Here is an 18299-nt window from a genome sequence, read left to right as displayed (position 1 = left end):
ATTAGCCAACAAAAGAATTGCGACCCACAACCAAATGAAAGAGCGGGAAAAAAACGATTAATAGTCCTTGAAAATGAGAAGTTTCTACATTTAGAATTTTCTTATTAAGCCATTATTTAACGGCGTATACTGTTGATGTGGAACGGGAACATTTAGGGTTTTCATTACGTATTTCTCCCGCCTTCCACAAGACATTGTATCCGTTACGAAGCGAAGGTTTGTAGAAGGTGGAACTGACGGGTTAAGGAGAGACAGTGAACGCCTAGTGTCAATCGAAATGGATACAGTGATTAAACTAATACAAAATGAACACACACGAGGCGCTGACGAAAGAATCCAATTTAAAAGTAGCAACGAACATTTAACCAAGGACTTTATTGATATATCTTTTCGCAATCGGTCGTTGGCTTTGGACTTCATTTGAGTGTCCAGAATGTATTTGTGCCATCGTCCGCTACAAATGTCAAGCAAGAGGAGTCTGATAAACAACTTTCCTTTTACCTTGCTATGGAAATTTCAACAGCCGAAGGGCTTAAAGAAGAACGAACTTAAATTAAAATACTAAATAGAATATTGTATTACTAAACTCTTATAAACAAAAAAATCAATGGTAATATTTAATTTTTGTGACACAGATTCTATTTCTCCTTTGACACCCATAATATATTATAAAGAAAAGTTTAGACAAATTTTGATTTTAAAGTTAATTTCGAAATTTTAAAGATAATTTCTGGATATTAAAGTTAATTTCGGGATTTTAAACTTACTTTAGATATTAAAGTTCATTTCGAGATATTAAAGATAATTTCGAGATATTAAAGATAATTTCGAGATATTAAAGATAATTTCGAAATTTTAAAGTTAATTTCGATATTAAAGAGTTAATTTCGATATTTAAGAGTTAATTTCGATATTTAAGAGTTAATTTCGATATTTAAGAGTTAATTTCGATATTTAAGAGTTAATTTCGATATTTAAGAGTTAATTTCGATATTTAAGAGTTAATTTCGATATTTAAGAATTAATTTCGATATTTAAGAGTTAATTTCGATATTTAAGAGTTAATTTCAAAATGTTAAAGTTAATTTCAAAATTTTTATAACTTTGAGATAACTATGTATAATTATTCATCTGCGGAATTTCAAGTTATAAAAGAAAAGGAAACAAAATGTCCAAGTAAATATTGAACTTCCTCCCGCATTATTTCCTTATTTAAATATTTAATTAACGAATTAAATTCAATAAAATTATCGTATACACTCATTTCCTAATACATATCTACGAAGTGAATCATAGCTAGCATCCACTCTCCCCTGTAAAGGGTTTTGCTTTCACGGGCTAAATATACCTCATCCACCAAAACATTATTGATAATACAATAACGTAATAAAAACCGCACCATTATAAAAAAAAAAGATCAATCTAGCAGAACAACACCGTGAAAGTTTAAAAAAAACCACCATAGGTTATTCCTAATAATAACGTTATGATTTTTTTCACCTCGCGTTTTTGTAGTTAAAAATAAATCTCCCAAACGGGATGTATAATGTTTACAAGGAAACACCAAAAAAATCTTCGGCATCATCTTCTGACCCGCTGCGTGCTTTATTTTTACGCAACATCAGAAAATTACGCCAGGGGGGGGGGGGAATTACCTTCTCTACGAAAAGGGGAGGGGGGGTGCTAATACCAGTCAAACAACTAACTACACAGCGGGGGAAGAGGGGTAATTTAGGGTCGCTAAGGTTGGATGAGAGATGTTGGCTGCAGGGATGGAGACCGTTTCTCCCAAGCCAGGGGGGGGGGCAAGAGGGAACGAATCGAGATCCATCGTACTGGAAGAAACCTTCAGCAAAAAGGCCACAGTCAAACATTTGGGCAACAGATTTCACTAGGATCACTAGGATATTTTCCAAGGCTTGACACTTTCTCAGAGGCGTCCGCGAATTGAGTGGATATTTTGAACCGCAGCATGAAGACCGGGTTAACACTTGGGGCCAATGTAAGTTTTTATCATTTCACTAATTAATGATTAAATGAAATAAGAGAAAGTTTCACTTACCAATTACTAATTTCTAGTTTAAAATACATTTTGACTATCTACTTCTAAGTTTAGAGAATTTTATGATTTCAACGTTTTAATAATCTTATAAATTAAAATATTTTTTGGATTAATTAACCATATTTTTGCCAATTGATTCCAAAAGTTGTTTAATCGCGCATTCAAAATTTAAAACTTGACTTTAATTTTAATAAATTTAAAATCAATTTCTTATTAATTATTTGGCCAACTACACAATCCAAAAGTTTATGACTTTAAACTCGTAAGAAATTTAATTTCTTCGATTTTTATTTATTCCAAGTATAATTTGCGTTCAAAATTTATCACTTTAAAAATTATTAATAATAATTGGTTTTTAATATTTGAAATTGTTTATTTAAAATTAACATTTTTCCTATCTAAAGTTATATATGGTTATGAATACATTCGGTCTATATTTAATAGTCTAGCCCTTAATCATAAGTTACAATTTCTTCCGCCAGTAATGCTGAACCAAAATAAAATCTAAATGATGATTTTTACGCGATTGTAATTTCGGAACATTGACATCAAAATATTTATTAAAAAAACGTCTCCGCAAACAAATTGGAATTTTAATATACTTCGCGAAGTGCATTATATCCATCTTTTGTTTACGTTTTTCCATTGTGTGTTTATCCCCTTACACGTAAAATTATAAAAAAAAATAATAATAATAATATTCAGAGTAATAATATACAGAGAATAGACGATGTTTATCGAAATGCGGGTTTTTCAAGATGGAAGATTTAATATCGATTTTTCCGGGACTTAAAATACGCAAAAACCCAATTTTTTCAATTTATTTCCTTTATTCGTAAATTTAAGAGTTTTTTTTTCCGAATTTTTAACTCTTTCTTGATAGTTTAAATGTCTCGATACTCAGTAATTGTGATATGGAAAGTTAAAAATATAAATTATGTGTATCAACTCCGAAATATTTTTCGTATCTACTTTAAATTTAATTTCACTGATATTTAACAACTATGGCGCCAAAGAAAAATTTAAAGGTGTGGTTAAATAAAATCACAAGACTTAAAATTGGGGAAAAATGTTGTTGAGGAACCTCAATCAGAGGCCAAAGCAAAAGCGTATCTGATTTACGATTACATTTATAGGTTGTTTATAAGTATATTCCGCTATACAGGAAAATGGGTGTATAACATAGCTACAGAATATTAACCTTCGTGACCCCAAAATCTTGCACATTCTAGAAATTTGAATGGGTAATGTTGCGTAAACAAGCCTTTAATGGATGTAAAAGCAATTACTTTAAAAAGTTTAAATGGTCAAGTGACCAATTCTTTCGTTACAAAGAAGGCGTAAACCTTGTTCGTACATCTACCATTAACCAAAATCAATATAGCCTTCAACAAACCATAATAATATGCAAATACTACAATTAGCATTTACGAATTAATTGGATACAATTACATTTAACACTATTGACATGAATTTGTTTTTGCAGGTGGCCTTAGCGTGGTTGTGCTTTGTGATATTACCATCTCTAGCTTTGTCAGCCGCAGTCTATCATAGCGTGAGTAAATTATAACGTCAAAGAGCCTCTGGTGAAAAAAAATTAACTTTCGAAAAAGTCCAAAAGGCGTTACAAAATTTCTAACATGTAATTATTCATTCACAACGCGTTCCAGATTAGATTTAATTCGGATAACGCGACAATCAATTTTAATTTATAAATATAAAAAATCAAGTTTAATGTTGTCGCGAGCTCAAGGGTTCTAATTAACACCTAAAAAAGCGATTCGCGAAGGTGAAATGAGCAAAAAAATGTGGGTCTCTCCCAGTTAAAAAGATTGCGTTAATACTTTTAATGAAAGTTCTATATAAAAAAATCGAAAGTTTAATGTGTCGATTTTTTAAGGAATAGGCGTTTTGATGAGTTGGAGAGAAATTGTTCCCATTTAATGACTCTAAATAATTAGGGTCAGTGATTTCGATGGAAATGACCGGGTTTATAAACACGCGCGCTATTTATAAACTTTAATTATCAATGTCGTTTCATTTCGTATAATGATGCGACTTTGGGTCGCTACCGATTTCATAATTAGGCTCTAGCCGCAACTACAAAAGTTCAAAGCCAAAAAATATTAGTATTCCATTACGATAGACCTACATTATCTAGCTAATTTATCTCGACGTTAACTTCAGATTAATTTATCCCAAGAAAAAATATCGAATCTATACAACAATACGGTTAATTATTTTTTTAATTAGCTAGTGTTGAAAATCGTGAATTATTAATTAAACCCATCAAAGAATGACCGCTTTCATTTTCAATTTAACAAAAATCGTAATTAAAATTTACAAGCGCTACCGTTCTGCAAATTATAAAATCGAAAGTAAAAACTTGATCCGACTTTTAAAAAGAGCATTGCAAAATAAGCCTCAACTATGGAAATTGTCGCCATAAGAAAATAATAATAATAATTAGTAGCGAATGTATTGAAATGTTACTCCCCCCTTTAACTCGATCGGAATAATCATATAGGTTTGATGACCATTGATTTTAAAGGGAGTATAACCTTTATCGGAATTTAGGGAAAAAATTTTTCCACTCCTACCAGGCGCACATGATAAAATATCATAGGAGTGTTTTCGAGATAATAAATTAGAACTTTTTACTACGAATTCTCTTACTGAATGCGGATCAAGTCGATATTTAATAGATAGTTAGGGAAAACTACAAGAAGAAAATATATTTCAAAATATAGCACGTTTATGACTTAACTATTTACGTAATCATTAAGATATAGTTAATTCACTACTTACGATGCTTTTGTTTAAAAATATAACGGGGAAATCAGTAGGGTTATGACCTTAAACCCAAATATACAAGTAGATTTCTAGTATAAAGTATAGGTTTTATCTGGAAATCATCCTACTATTTCACCGTAGCGCCTCGTGTGGATTTTTGAGTAAGCTTAGTGCACCCTACCAAACACGTATGGTTATACTCCCTTTAAGCATTGGTGAATTTTTCACGATCGAACATGAATATTCATAGCACGGCTAACCGAATAATTGTTTGAAACACCACACCCTCTCGAGACGAATGAGTTCGAATCGCGTTGATGTGGCACAGCTCCTTATAGCGTGCCCAAAATATTCATACTAGCATGGGCGAGGTCCCTCGAATTGGGTTCGCGATTAAATGAAATCTACGATATAGACGAAGCTGATACGTTAAAAAGACCCGTATTACAATAACAGAGCGCCGTATAGTATATATTTATTGTTGTTTATTTATAATGAGATTTGATTCGATGGTAATGTATTTTCTCATACACCATTTTTCCTCGTGATTCAACATTTGCGGTTTATGAGCCCGAAGCGATCGTAATAAGTAATCAGATGAGATGATAAACAAATTACTTTCCTTATTTATACGTATACTAATAATTACGATTCAAAGTTTCACTAGAGAATGAGACACTTTCCAATGGCTATAAAAATCGTAGAGTAATATATTTTTTTCATACTCCGGCGGGTGTAATCAAATATCAATTAATATGGTGAATATATCAAAACTTGCCCTTTACAACCCACTTAATCGTGAATATCACAAAATGATAGCTCCTAGGTAAGAGCAGGAGTCATGTCTCCTGGTAAGAGATATAATATGAAAATTAAGCATGGACTATACTAATTAATAATATAACGCAATTTATATATACGCCTATGGCTTATTTGTCTCAGAAAAAGATACTTTATAAGAAAATCATAATCTAGATTATAGTGCTGATAATATTAAAGAGAAAATCAAGACCTATGAACTATAAAACATTCGTGGGCTTGGTTTATAAAAAATTACGGGTAGAAGTTATAAAAAAAAAGCATTGGCAGGGCGCCCCCTGGTGAGTTGAAGCTTCGGGCGATGTCCTCATTTCTCAGCTCCTCATCGACTTAAAATTCTTTATTTCAAAGTCCCCGTTTATAAAGTTTAAATAAAAAACTACTTTCACTGATTATTTTTTATACCGGGATATATTAATTTTTGGAGGGTTGGGTAATATATAAAAAGTGTCTCAATCTTATCTCGATATGTTCCAAAGACCCACATTTGTGGAAATGGTTTATTAAAAAAAAATGGATCCCAGCGTGATCTAACATTAATCTTATAAAGGGTGCAAAAAATGGAAGAATTTGACAGATGTGCTTGCTTTTTTTAACAAAGTTCTATTTAAAACAGGTCTCTAGACTTCTTGAACTCTCGAATTTATAGCGAGGTAAAAATGTACGATTTATGACTTACCCGAATTGACATTTTTTTATTGAAATATATTCAACCCTATGCTAAATTTGCGGTTTAATTTACTCAGCATACGCTAGTTCTATTCAAAGTTCATTTTAACAGTGATAAAAAAAACTTATGCATCTTGCAAAAACCTCTTAGCTACAGCGGCGATGCGGAAATATTTGAATTATACTTGGCGGTGTATGCTTACAATTTACATAATTTCAAACAGAAATAAGAGAAACTTGTCTATATGAACCTTCAGAGCTTACTCTAACAGTCGGCATCATCGAATTTCACAACCGAACCTTCCCGGTTAAAAATTATAGGTATCTTTAACGAGGTAAAAATCTAAATTTCAAATCGCGTGAGCATCGAAGTCGTATTCGTGGTCGTTAAGCAAAAGTCGAAATTATTAAATTACCATTAGAGAGTTTAGGCATGGCAAAACGATGTGGAATAGACCTATAAATTCAAAATAATAAATAAATAAAATCTATTTCAAAATGAGCAACTTTTTGTTATGCTTAAAATGGTTTTATTTAAGGGCAAGATTTTAGACGTTTTTCCTGGACGCGTTTCGTAGCGCTTTGCCTTGATCTCTATATGCTTCCCCAGAAAACCATTAACTAAAAGGAAATTTCATAAAACAATGATGTACTTTCATTATATCATTCCTACATATATAAGCGTGAACTTTTGTAACAATGAATTATGGCAACTTTCTTCACACGAAGACGAACTTAGTTCGCGTAATTACAGGACGAACCAACTCTCAAAATCGAGGTTTTCCATTCATGCCTATAACTTCGCTTATCTATATTTAGCAACGTTCAAAAAGGTACCTTCCATATTTCACGTTCAAAAAGATGAGCATCTTACGGATAGAAGTAGGACATCGCTTAGATATGTATTTTTACCTTATTGTTTTTCATAGCGTTAGCTTTTTAACCTCGCAGGACGAGATGGCCAGTTTAGAAATTAGCCAGTTATTAGATTTAATTGGCATTGTTTCGTACGGCACTAAGGAAAATAACAACTTTAAATGTAGAGTTAATTGGAGCTGAATTCGCTAGTTTGAGAGAGCGAGAGGGAGTTAAAAAAAATCAACCCACGAAAACGAATAAAAGCTATGGCATAGGGGTGGCTGTTTTCACGAGAAGATTTCTCAAAACTGGCCAGATCTTCCCTAAAACGAGTTTCGCTCCCTTTCGTATTGTAAATTAAGCAAAATTTTAAATTTATTTAAAATTTACCACCATCGTACCCGGAAGATCTAGTTTAATTATAATTTTAGTGTGAATAGAATGGGAATAGTTGTAAAGATGTCAACCGCATCTTTATAAACTTTAATACGTAAGCCCGTCAGTAAAGCCGTATCAGGCTAAAACGTAACGATTATAAGTTTCACGAGCCGTCTGACTCTTTAGCCCGAACTATACAAATGAGGGGTAAAATAAACTAGCAATTATTTTCGAGTTAGCCCACTTGAGAGCTCCAAACATGATCGAATAATTGAATACGGAAGAACGTGATATTTTTCGAAAAGCTATATATAAATAATAAAGTATTTAATAAATAAATAAATATAGAGTTTTGAAATGAGAATATAAATATCAAAAATCGACCGGGATATACTTGACTTTTATTGGCTTAAAAATGTAAGATTCCTGAATAATAGTAGACTCTAAGTTACTTTTTAGGTAATATGAACAATTGAATGAGTGTACCACGAAGTGCCTAAGAATTGAATAATCCAAGCGGAAACTTAAAATTACATATTCTATTATGTAGCTATTTATTTGGGCTAATCTTTGAGTCCCGCCTTCTGTTTATTCCCAAATTCCGGACTATATTGTTTAATTTTTCAAAATAAAAGTTCTGTTTTTTTTACATCGAGTGAAGTAAGATATATTGAAGATATTTGAAGAAAAAACGGTAATAATAGTAGTTAAGACAGTTTGTAACGAATTTGGGTATTGTATTACTGAGAATAAGTGGGGCGCGATGTGATTTAACTCGAATACATTGTTATTTTGTCCAGTATTTAAAAGAACAAACGTCCCGAGTTAACGAACTCGGTTTCCCCGCGTGAACTGAAATGTAAATGGCGCTAAAAAGGGGCCCTTTCAATCTGTCATTTTTACGAGTGATCAACGAAATATTCGTTAACGAAACCAGATTTCTTTACGCGCCGAAGTGGAGCGAAACAATAATTTACGTATCCGAAGACAGCTTAACAAAAGATAAAGAGACTAATTTCTGGGTCTAGGCTCTCAGGAATCCGTAGCGTATAATCTTTTCACCACTAAAACGTCGTTAAATAATAAGTATATTCAATTCGGTTTAGGCACCTTAACTTGGTGATCTGGGCCGACAAAACCTAATTGGAAGGAAACAATGAATAGTGGTCGCGAGGCTAATGGACATTCGTTGAATATAATGAAATCGAATCCAAATAAATAAAAGGATGACAAAACCAGCGTCTGTATTTTCCGGTGTTAGCAAATTGTCATTAAGAAATGGGGTATGGCGTGCGAAGTGTCTGTTGACTGTTAACGTCCAAACTTCCACCTCCAAAGTGACTCTTCGCTACGGTATAAGAATCGTGAGACAAACCGGCTTCGTTTCGTACCAACAAATAGATTTTAAACAATGGAATAATGCAAAGCTGGCGACAGTCTCTCACGAAACGTTAGTAGCGTGAAGAAATAATTAACCTTTTCGTAATTTAATATATGAAAAAATTAGAAGGCTTAGAACAAATAAAAGGAAGTGAACGTTGAGAGGCTGATGCCTTATCTGGGGGACGCCATATTTTACGAGTAAATGTTAAAAACGTGACGAAATACATGTCATAAGTTCGTAACACCCCGTTTTTGTCATGGACTCAAGTTCGTGAATCGTGATACAACAAGGCGAAAAAGAAAGGGTTTAGCCCTAAAATCGCATTCACATTTTCAATTTCAAATAAACGTGTTGTCGAAAACAAACGTAAGAATTTGTACGTTTTGAAAAATGAGCCTTTCCAACTTGCACATTCTCAGCACGACAGACACGCTAATCTCCTCGTCTCAGCCGACACTGTTTTTGCTCGCGACAAGATGATAAATCTCACTAAACTCCTCCTTCAAAAAGAAAGTCCTTGTTAGAGATAAAAGATTCCATTTAAGAAAGCTCAGGAATTAGAACTAAAAAGTTGTCACTTTTCTCTGTAAATTTTCCCAATGAAGTATGAGTTCAAGGAATCATTTGCGAATAAAGATGCTCTAAATGCGACCCAATTCTTATTCTTTTAGTTAAACCTTGAGATATCACACACTTCAACCTGTACAAATATTATCTCTACGAAAAAACTCCAGTGACATTTCTTAGTTGTTTCTTTTAGAATGGAAATTTTTTCTAAAAGTATTTGCTTTGCAAAATAAGAATACATATTTCCATAACTGGTTTTTCATAATTCTGCCAACGCTTTTGTCAACGTTCTGGCATCATTCTAGAAATAAATATTAGGTATTTTATATAAAAAATCATTAGAATAATTCTTAAGTATTCTTTTTAAACGTTTTTAGAAAACTATAGATTACGATAAAGGTATATAATTCTTTAAAATATCAATAAAAAATATACTTTGTGCACTCAGAAGAAGACATCCCAAGGTGTTTCTCCCCGATTTTGTTCAAACTCGGGGGTTGAGTAGACCTTCATGTATCTTGCAAGCTCCTAAAGAGAAGAGTTTCAATGGCCATGCGTTTTGCCATGGCAACCAAAAATGTTTTTCTCAACTCAAATTTAAACTTTCTGTTCGAAAAATAGCATGAAAAAATCACTAATTGTATTTAATTGATTTTACCCAATTTTATCGATTTTACTAAATTGTTTTGCAAAAATTTTAACGTTTCAATTTTTTTTAACTTGATTTGTGAAAAACATTTTTTTTTTTGCCATGACTAAACGAATGGCCATTGAAACCTTTCCATTTGGGAGCTTTCAAGGGGTATGTTCCCATTTATCCCAATTTTACCTTCTCCCAAAGTTATCAGTTCTCCCAAAAACATGGGGTCCCATTTGTCCCAATTCCATTTCTCCGAACCGGAGTTCATTTAACCCAAAAATATGTATTCCCATTTTTCCCAACGATCAAGTTTCCCAAAAAAATTGATTCCCATTTCTCCCAACGATCAATATTCCCAAAAATATGGATTCCTCTTTCTCCCAATCATTATTTTCCAAATATATGGTAATTGCGCGGTTTTAGATCTCATCGGTACGAGTCGATATGTCGAAAAAAATACAGCGTAACATTTTGACGGCATTATATTTTTGACGACATTGTCTAATAAAATAGGAAGGGGCCCATATGTGAATTGACTTGGCGTTAGGTTAGGTTAGGTTAGGTTAGGTTAGGTTTACCATATTCATATGGGCAAAATTTGATATACTTGCATATTAAAATAAAACTTACAGTTTATACCAAGTGTAATTTTGGGACAAATGGGATTTGGGATAACTATTTTGGGACAAATGGGATTTGGGATAACTATTTTGGGAGAAATGGGATTGGGAGAAATGGGATTGGGAGAAATGGGATTGGGAGAAATGGGATTGGGAGAAATGGGATTGGGAGAAATGGGATTGGGAGAAATGGGATTGGGAGAAATGGGATTGGGAGAAATGGGATTGGGAGAAATGGGATTGGGAGAAATTGGAATTGGGAGAACTATTTTGGGCGAAATGGGGGTAAACCTTTCAAGGTACATGAAGGTCTACTCAACCCCCGAGTTTGGAAAAAAAACAGCTCGGGATGTCTCCTAAGTATTTATCGATAATATTAAATCAGATATGAACATGAATGCTTACAGATTATTATCCCCAATTTGCTAATACGTTTCTCTTTGACCAACAGGTACGCTACAGGGATGAAAAGCCTTGGCAAAGACGAACGCCAAGTCGTTTCTTCTATCCCGACGAAGGCGTGGACTACTCGGTAGGATCGTCCACCAGGAGAGAATCGGTATACAGGGAACCAGTAGCGGTGCCAACGGCTAGAAAGGACATCGGCAAGAACTACTACAGCAAACCGTCCAAGAACGTCGGTGGATATTCCAAATCCAAGGACTTTTTCCGTATCAAGAAGCGCAAGGACCCGTTCATCTCCAACGGAATTTCCGGTTCGACCGGAACTCTATTCGATCGAGAGTTCCAAAACGCCAAATACCCCAAGAACTTCCCCAGTTACGTCAGCGGAAGGGGGCGGGCACCCCAGGCCGACCCGGCCAACACCAAGAACCTGTACGCGGGTGGCCTGGTCTATTTGCTCGATTTCAGACCCGGAGCCCCTATTTATTAAAACCTTCTCCCACGGCCACAACAAGACGCATTTGCAACACTCAGATCGAACGACGGATAACTGAGACGGCGCCCTGGCTTGGCTCATGTTGAGCGAATCCTGCATCAATTTATCAAATTATAAGAAAAATCTGACACAAAAGCTCGTAAATTTTAATGAAAGAACAATCGAAATTCTGCCTCTCCGCTGTTTGATGATTTTATCGTGACGAAATAATCATATTTGCCCAAGTTAAGGACGCCTTGTTTGAAAACGGCGTTTTTAGCATAAAATAAGCTATTATTCTAGTTAATGAGACGTTTTCTTTATTATAATTGTGTTTAATTTATAAAGAATACACTTTTTAATTTCTACGTTCAAATTTCGTTATTTTATTACAACGATGTTAAGATTTACTTTAAGGGAAAGGTACTATCGAAGTGACTTAATTTCAAAGTTACGGCTTTGATTTAACAATAATATCCCAAAAATAGTTATTCTTTCTCTAAATACAATATTCCTCTGGTTAAGGGGGAAGACTACAGTGGCCATTGTCTACTTTCACGCTATTTCAAGCTGAACTCTTTTAATTTTGTATTGTACCTTATAAAATTAATTTTTAAGTGTAAAACAGCCTCTTGTTTAGTGCTTAAAATAATTTTTACGATTTTAAATTTAAAAGAATTTAAGATAAATTTTACGTTTTAATTCGGACCCCAGAGCTAAACAAGTTAGCCAAGCGCCCAAACGCCCCTTTAGTTAGGACCTTATATCTCGTTAACTATTAATATTATAATTATCAAATTTATTTTAAGCACTAGAGGAAGGTTCAGCCTAATAAGAAAAATATAATTCAATTATGTAATTGTTAAAACAGAAACGTTCAGCTTAAACGAAAAAGAGGCTTTTACTGTATTCTTCCCCCTTAAAGGGATAATGAAATCGGAAATTACAGTACCTTCAAACTATTCAGCTTTGGGAATATTTAGAAACGCGTACTTTCGGCGACACCAGTTGATTTTTTAATTTACGTTTTGAAACCAATATTACAGAAGGAATGTAATTTATAAATAAGTTAATATTTTTAGTCAGTGTAATTTGAACAAATTATTTTTCGTTAGGCTAAACTCTAAAGCTTGTCATAATGTTATTTTCTTTACGCCCGTAAAAACGTTTGAACGTTTCAAAGCTGAGAAACGCGTCGTTGCGCTCACCTGTGGAAAACAAGCTTTAGACTTTTTCAGACATATTTGGCGGGAAATTCGAGTCTATTGTAATCTGTCTGGAACACGTTTCATTTTTACGGCTTAGATGGATTTTTCTCTCTTAAGATATACATTATAAATTTGTGGAAATTATAGGTAATTAACTATTGCAATTAAAGTTAACGAAACTATTTTTAACCTCGTAGAAAAATTAAATGTAATACCAAAAAAGAATCGTAGTATTCGAACTACATAGCGCCAAAAGTATATAATATATTTCTTAACAGAGAAGTTAAGTAAGGTAGTGTATGAGCACGCAGTTTGATGATAAATTTTCGACCACTGTAATTGCCTGGAACCTGCTAAGCTACATACCTAATTTTTATATCGTAGATGAATAATTATATTTTACACTTTTGATAGTACCATTCACCACTCTTAAAAATATAACTAGAGTAATTTTAATGGACGTAATGTAAAATTTGTTTGATTACAAATGCAAATTTCTCAGTAACGCTCAAATGCGTAAAGAAGTCACTTTGAAGATTTAACTCAATAAACCCTTAATGATATAAAAATGGAAAATAACAACAAGAGAATACTTTTGTTGTTGGGCACAACGTGGACGTTGGAATAGCCCAACAAAAACCTCATTGAAAATCGCCTCTTTTATGTTAAGTTGACTCTGGAACAAAATGAACTTGGGAATAGTATAAATTCGTTTTCAATCGTTCTTCGGTTTGATGGTCACCATTAACCCATATATAAATTACAAACAATGGGATTATTTTAAATGAAACAGGCAGCGCCCCCAACGTCGTGTTTTGTTGTCCGGAACTTTAATTTTTGATGAGCTGTGATCCACTTATATTTTCATATCTATCTCCACAAAAGCGGCCATTTTATTATAATTATTGTTTGTAATAGAAATCTTTATTTTTTTTGTATCACTGGCGTTTTTGAGAATCCAATTACGCTGAATTTCAAATTTAACAAAGTGCATTGGAAGAGTCACAGCCTTATTTGGTTGTATATGGGCATCGTCCAAAATGTTTTTATTATGATTTGATTTTTATTAAAATAAAGATCTTTTGTTTATATAAAAATAAAACAGGTTTTTCTTTTAATTTAATTTCCTTGGCACGTTTTCCGTTTCATTTCAGGGGACCCTTACCGCGTTACGCAAGCCTGGTTTCCGTAATAAAAATTCTCACAGTAATTTGGCGTATAGATTTACAAATTCCTATTTTATACTAATTTTATAAAAGATTTATAGAAAAAAATGTAAATAAATTTTTTCACAATTTAACAATAAAACATTTTAGTAATGGTAAGTATTGAAATAATTTCTTATTTTAATTAAAATGTTGACTTAAAGGGAGTATAAACTTAGGTCAAGCTTCCTTTATGACTCACTGGAGGCGCAACAGTCTATAACGTAGTCTAGACCTCGTGAGTATTGTTATATCAAGAATTTATTTATTTAAACTCAAGTTTAAATAAATAAATGCTTAGTTATATTCTTTTTAAAATTATATATTTAATTTTTAATTCCATTATTCCAAACGTCCCAGATTTAATATTGTTTTTAACTTTGGAAAATGTTTAGTTTGGGTTATAATTTATACCAAAATTGGGTAAATTTTATTAAATTTAAAAAAGTAATTTTATACAAAGACAATATTTATTCAAATCTAATGCTTTGTGATATCTTATATCACTCATCAGTTATATATATGTGTTAAAATTGTAGATAAAATTAAATATTTTAGGTAGAGAAATATGTAAATTTTAATAGATTCCCAAATTTAGTTTTTAATAATGTAATGTGGTTTAAAACCATTATTTAAAACCTTAAAGTTTAAATTTCATTTTAAAAACCAATAGCTTTCCCAAAAATTTAGAAACAAATAAAAATTTTATTGCAAATTAACATATTATTCTTATAAAGTCAAGGAAATATATGAAGAATTTAGTTCTACGTTTTATCACCAGGGGTGCTCAGAAAACGAATAGGAAAATATTAAAAGGAAAATGACTGAAGCTTAAAAAACTTGTTGAGCACGATTTTGGAACGGTACGTTTTTACTACACTCTGGTGTGGAACTTTCAAACTACAACAGTTACTAAAATCAAAATTAATTATTTACAACTCATTTTTCAAAAATTTAAAATATACTGGCATTTAGTATCGATATAAAATTAAAAATTAATGAATTAATATAAAACACCAAAATGTTAAAATTAAAACCATAGATGTCACTAAAAGTCATATTTTTTTAAGTCATTCAAAAACGATTATCCAAGTAAACTTTGAAAACTTCGTTATTATCATCAAGAAGATTCCCAAATACAGTAAAAAAAACAAATATCATATTACGATTTCCTTAAATAAAATAAGAGAAAATGGTCGGGTTTGCGTACATCCTAGACACGAATGTCAATGACCAAAAAAATTTGCAAACCATTTCTAAAACAACAACAAAAAATTAACTCGTGAAATTTTATGTGAAACAAAAATCACGACTTTCAAAGAAACCGGAAGAAAGCATTAGGTTCAGTTAACTTTTATTTCAAATCAGAATTTACAAACAAAAGATTTATTCAAAAATATAATCTAAGAAAGGTAATAGTGTACGTCAGGAAAAAGACAACTTTTATTATACGTCTTAATTTCGTAGGCGTTGAAAAATCAGACTATCTCAGTCGAAAATCGCTAAATTGTCACTCACGATGTATCAACACCGCAAATTAAAAGTTTCCCAAATATTCCCAGCCTCGGGGATATGCCTATTAAAATTCTCGACTATGTTTACGAGTGGTAAATACGGTCTACACTTCCGTTTGGAAGAGACGGTCCGTTTCCGGGTATGCCGGAAGGAAGACTTAGTGAAGCCTGGGAAGTTTCTGGTCATGCAAATTAGTCGGGGATTTAAATTATACGTTTTCATATCGACTGTCCAATATGGCCGGTTTGACGCTATTGACTAAATTTGAAACTACATTTTATACCTGAAATTTTCATGCGGATAAAGAACTAGGAGGGTGCCGTGTCGGCTCTTTGGTAACACCCCTTTGCCGAGGTATCATCAAAGGTCGAATATTGTAACAGGAATGTATTAACACATATAGAAAATGCCAGGTGGATAATAGTGTGGAAAATAGTGGAAAACTCAGGCCTGGACAAGAGTGAATATAGTGGCCAATCTGGCCACAAGTGCCCAATCAATATTTTTACAGATAATTATAAAATAATAATAATTTTTTTTCAGATTTGGGTTACGCATAGGAAGGTTGTATACCATTGAACCGAATCCCGTTCGACCGAATCCCATTGAACCGAAAAGTATTTTCGTTTATAGCCCAACATGGCGGGATTCAGTTGAATGGGAAATTTAAATCTGGTTCGTTTTCACTTCGGGTAGGTTAGTTCAGGTTGGGTTGGGTTAGGTTAGGTTAGTTCAGGTTGGGTTAGGTTAGGTTAGGTTAGGTTAGGTTGGGTTGGGTTAGGTTAGGTTGGGTTAGGTTAGATATGGTAGGCAACTATTTAACGTCGGGTCTTATCAAGATTATTTTCCAAAATTAAACCCGGAAAATATCAAATTTCAAGGGAAAAAGGTCTAAAAATACACGTCGGTACGAAATAATAAATATTGAAGACATAGTTTAGTCCAAATTAGATATACTATCGTCACGTAACCTACGATATCTAAATATGTATCACTAACGGTATATTGAATGAAAACCGCGCAAAACGCGGTTTTCGGTCGATTGGAATTCGGTTGAATGGTACATTCGGACGAATGGGATTTCGGTCCAATGGTCTACAATCCATAGTAATGGTCAAATTCTTATTAACATTAGAATAGTCTGTTAACTTTTTTGGAATAATTAATTCTAACATTGTAAGTTCAGTGTAAACTAAGACATTTTGACAATAAAATTCTTAAAAATTTAATTAATTAATCTTTTAAGCTTTGAAATGCAATTTTTATCCAAAAAGGTGGCTTTTTAGAAACACTGGAGATTGACTAGTTTTATGAGTTTCTCACAATAAGCCTTTTCAATTCGCATTGAGCCACGAAGCGGTCAACACACGAAGATCAGAAACTGCTGGATTTCCGTCCGCTAAGCAGACGCTTTCGGATTTATCGTCTGCTTAGCAGATGGAAATCGAGAAGTTTATAAACTTCCCACGTTGGCCGCTATGTGGCTCTCTGTAAATTGAAAGGTTAATCGCCGTTAAGGCTGGTTTTTACAATAGCAAAAACGTGGCGACGGCGAGCGTCGACGCAAAAAATCCCCGTTAAGCGTTCATTAGGACAGAAACGCGACTAAGGCAAGGGAGGACGCAAAAATATGGTATTAGGCCTAACGGGGATTTTTTGCGTCAAAGTTCATCGTCGTGGCGTTTTGACATAGTCCACAGCAGCCTTTACGCTAGAAGAGTAAGCTCCCCCCCCCCTCCCATTAAAAAACAAATCAGCCCGGTATTGCAAAGATTCCATAAAACTGACGTTTTCGAACGCGATTGAAGCACACCCCGGTGACGTTTTTACTCCCCCCCCCCCTCGTGTCAGGGGTAAATTAGACCATAAGGATCGTCATTTTCCTATTAGGCTCTTAAATAAACCCCTCTCTGACTGTCTTTCCCCCTCCTTAAGTAAAAATATATAATAGGCGCTTAAATAAATACCTCTCTGACTGTCTTGCCCCCCCCCCCCAGTTAAAAAATGCTGCCATATCTATGAATAGAAAATGATCAGCTTTGACAGTATAAAGAAGAACCATATGGCCAGTCGCATCAGCACGAACTCTATAATCGGCTATGAATGATCTTTTATTTAAAGGACTATTCTTGATTGAACTAAGGTGGAAATCTGCAGTCAAACCTAAGGGCTATTGCCATGTATGAGGACATGCAGCAATAATGTTGGGTTGCCATTTTGGTCTACGTGAATTATTTCGTATTTTAATAAATAATGTTTTCAACGAAATAAATTAATTCTAATTTTTTATTTGAAGGTTTTACTATACATGACGTAATTTAAAATAGACTCACACGTCTTTCCGTCAGTTATTTTCTATAAAATATATAACTAATTGGTATAACTGACACCTCTACAACCGAATGGCGCTGAAGTAGATCCAGTTTACCGAAATCCCCTCGTATGCAGACTGATGGTTCATATACCATTAATCAGTTTATCGTCTTAGCCGGGAGTAGTGGCTCACTCCTGTAATTCCAGGCGTCCGGGAGGCAGAGTTTGTGGATGGCCGTGTGAGGACGACCACCAATCCCCGAACGTGTGGTCGGCATACTTCCGCCACGGGTGTCCCCACCCCTGTCCCCACGTATCCCCCCGTTTGCGTGGCCGTTACACATATCTCGCTCTGATTAATCAGTTATTGAGTGCTGGTGTCTAAGGC

The 18299-nt window shown here is 33.7% G+C and overlaps 1 protein-coding gene across 1 annotated transcript; it reads left to right on the top strand.

Annotated features, from left to right (window-relative positions):
• Nucleotides 1-1886: 1886 nt before the first annotated feature.
• LOC149925635 (uncharacterized) lies at nucleotides 1887-12236 on the top strand. The gene is made up of 3 exons (XM_090160958.1): nucleotides 1887-2002; nucleotides 3549-3617; nucleotides 11242-12236. Exons 1-3 carry the CDS (start codon nucleotides 1973-1975, stop codon nucleotides 11683-11685), a joined length of 543 nt encoding a protein of 180 aa, XP_090017084.1. The 5' UTR covers nucleotides 1887-1972; the 3' UTR covers nucleotides 11686-12236.
• The last annotated feature ends 6063 nt before the right edge of the window (nucleotides 12237-18299 follow it).

The sequence above is a fragment of the Leiobunum rupestre genome, chromosome 10 (genome assembly GCF_980474605.1).
Source record: "Leiobunum rupestre chromosome 10, qqLeiRupe1.1.hap1, whole genome shotgun sequence".
NCBI classification, from domain to species: domain Eukaryota; kingdom Metazoa; phylum Arthropoda; class Arachnida; order Opiliones; family Sclerosomatidae; genus Leiobunum; species Leiobunum rupestre.
The sequence above is the reverse complement of the archived record's forward strand: the minus strand, read 5'-3'. Positions and strand labels throughout refer to the sequence as shown.

Excerpts from the sequence above, each read along its gene's own strand:
- LOC149925635 (XM_090160958.1), top strand. The coding sequence starts at position 1,973 with ATGAAGACCGGGTTAACACTTGGGGCCAAT. Across the intron at positions 2,003-3,548 it reads GGTTAACACTTGGGGCCAAT|GTGGCCTTAGCGTGGTTGTG; the intron begins GTAAGTTTTTAT and ends TTGTTTTTGCAG. Across the intron at positions 3,618-11,241 it reads CAGCCGCAGTCTATCATAGC|GTACGCTACAGGGATGAAAA; the intron begins GTGAGTAAATTA and ends TTTGACCAACAG.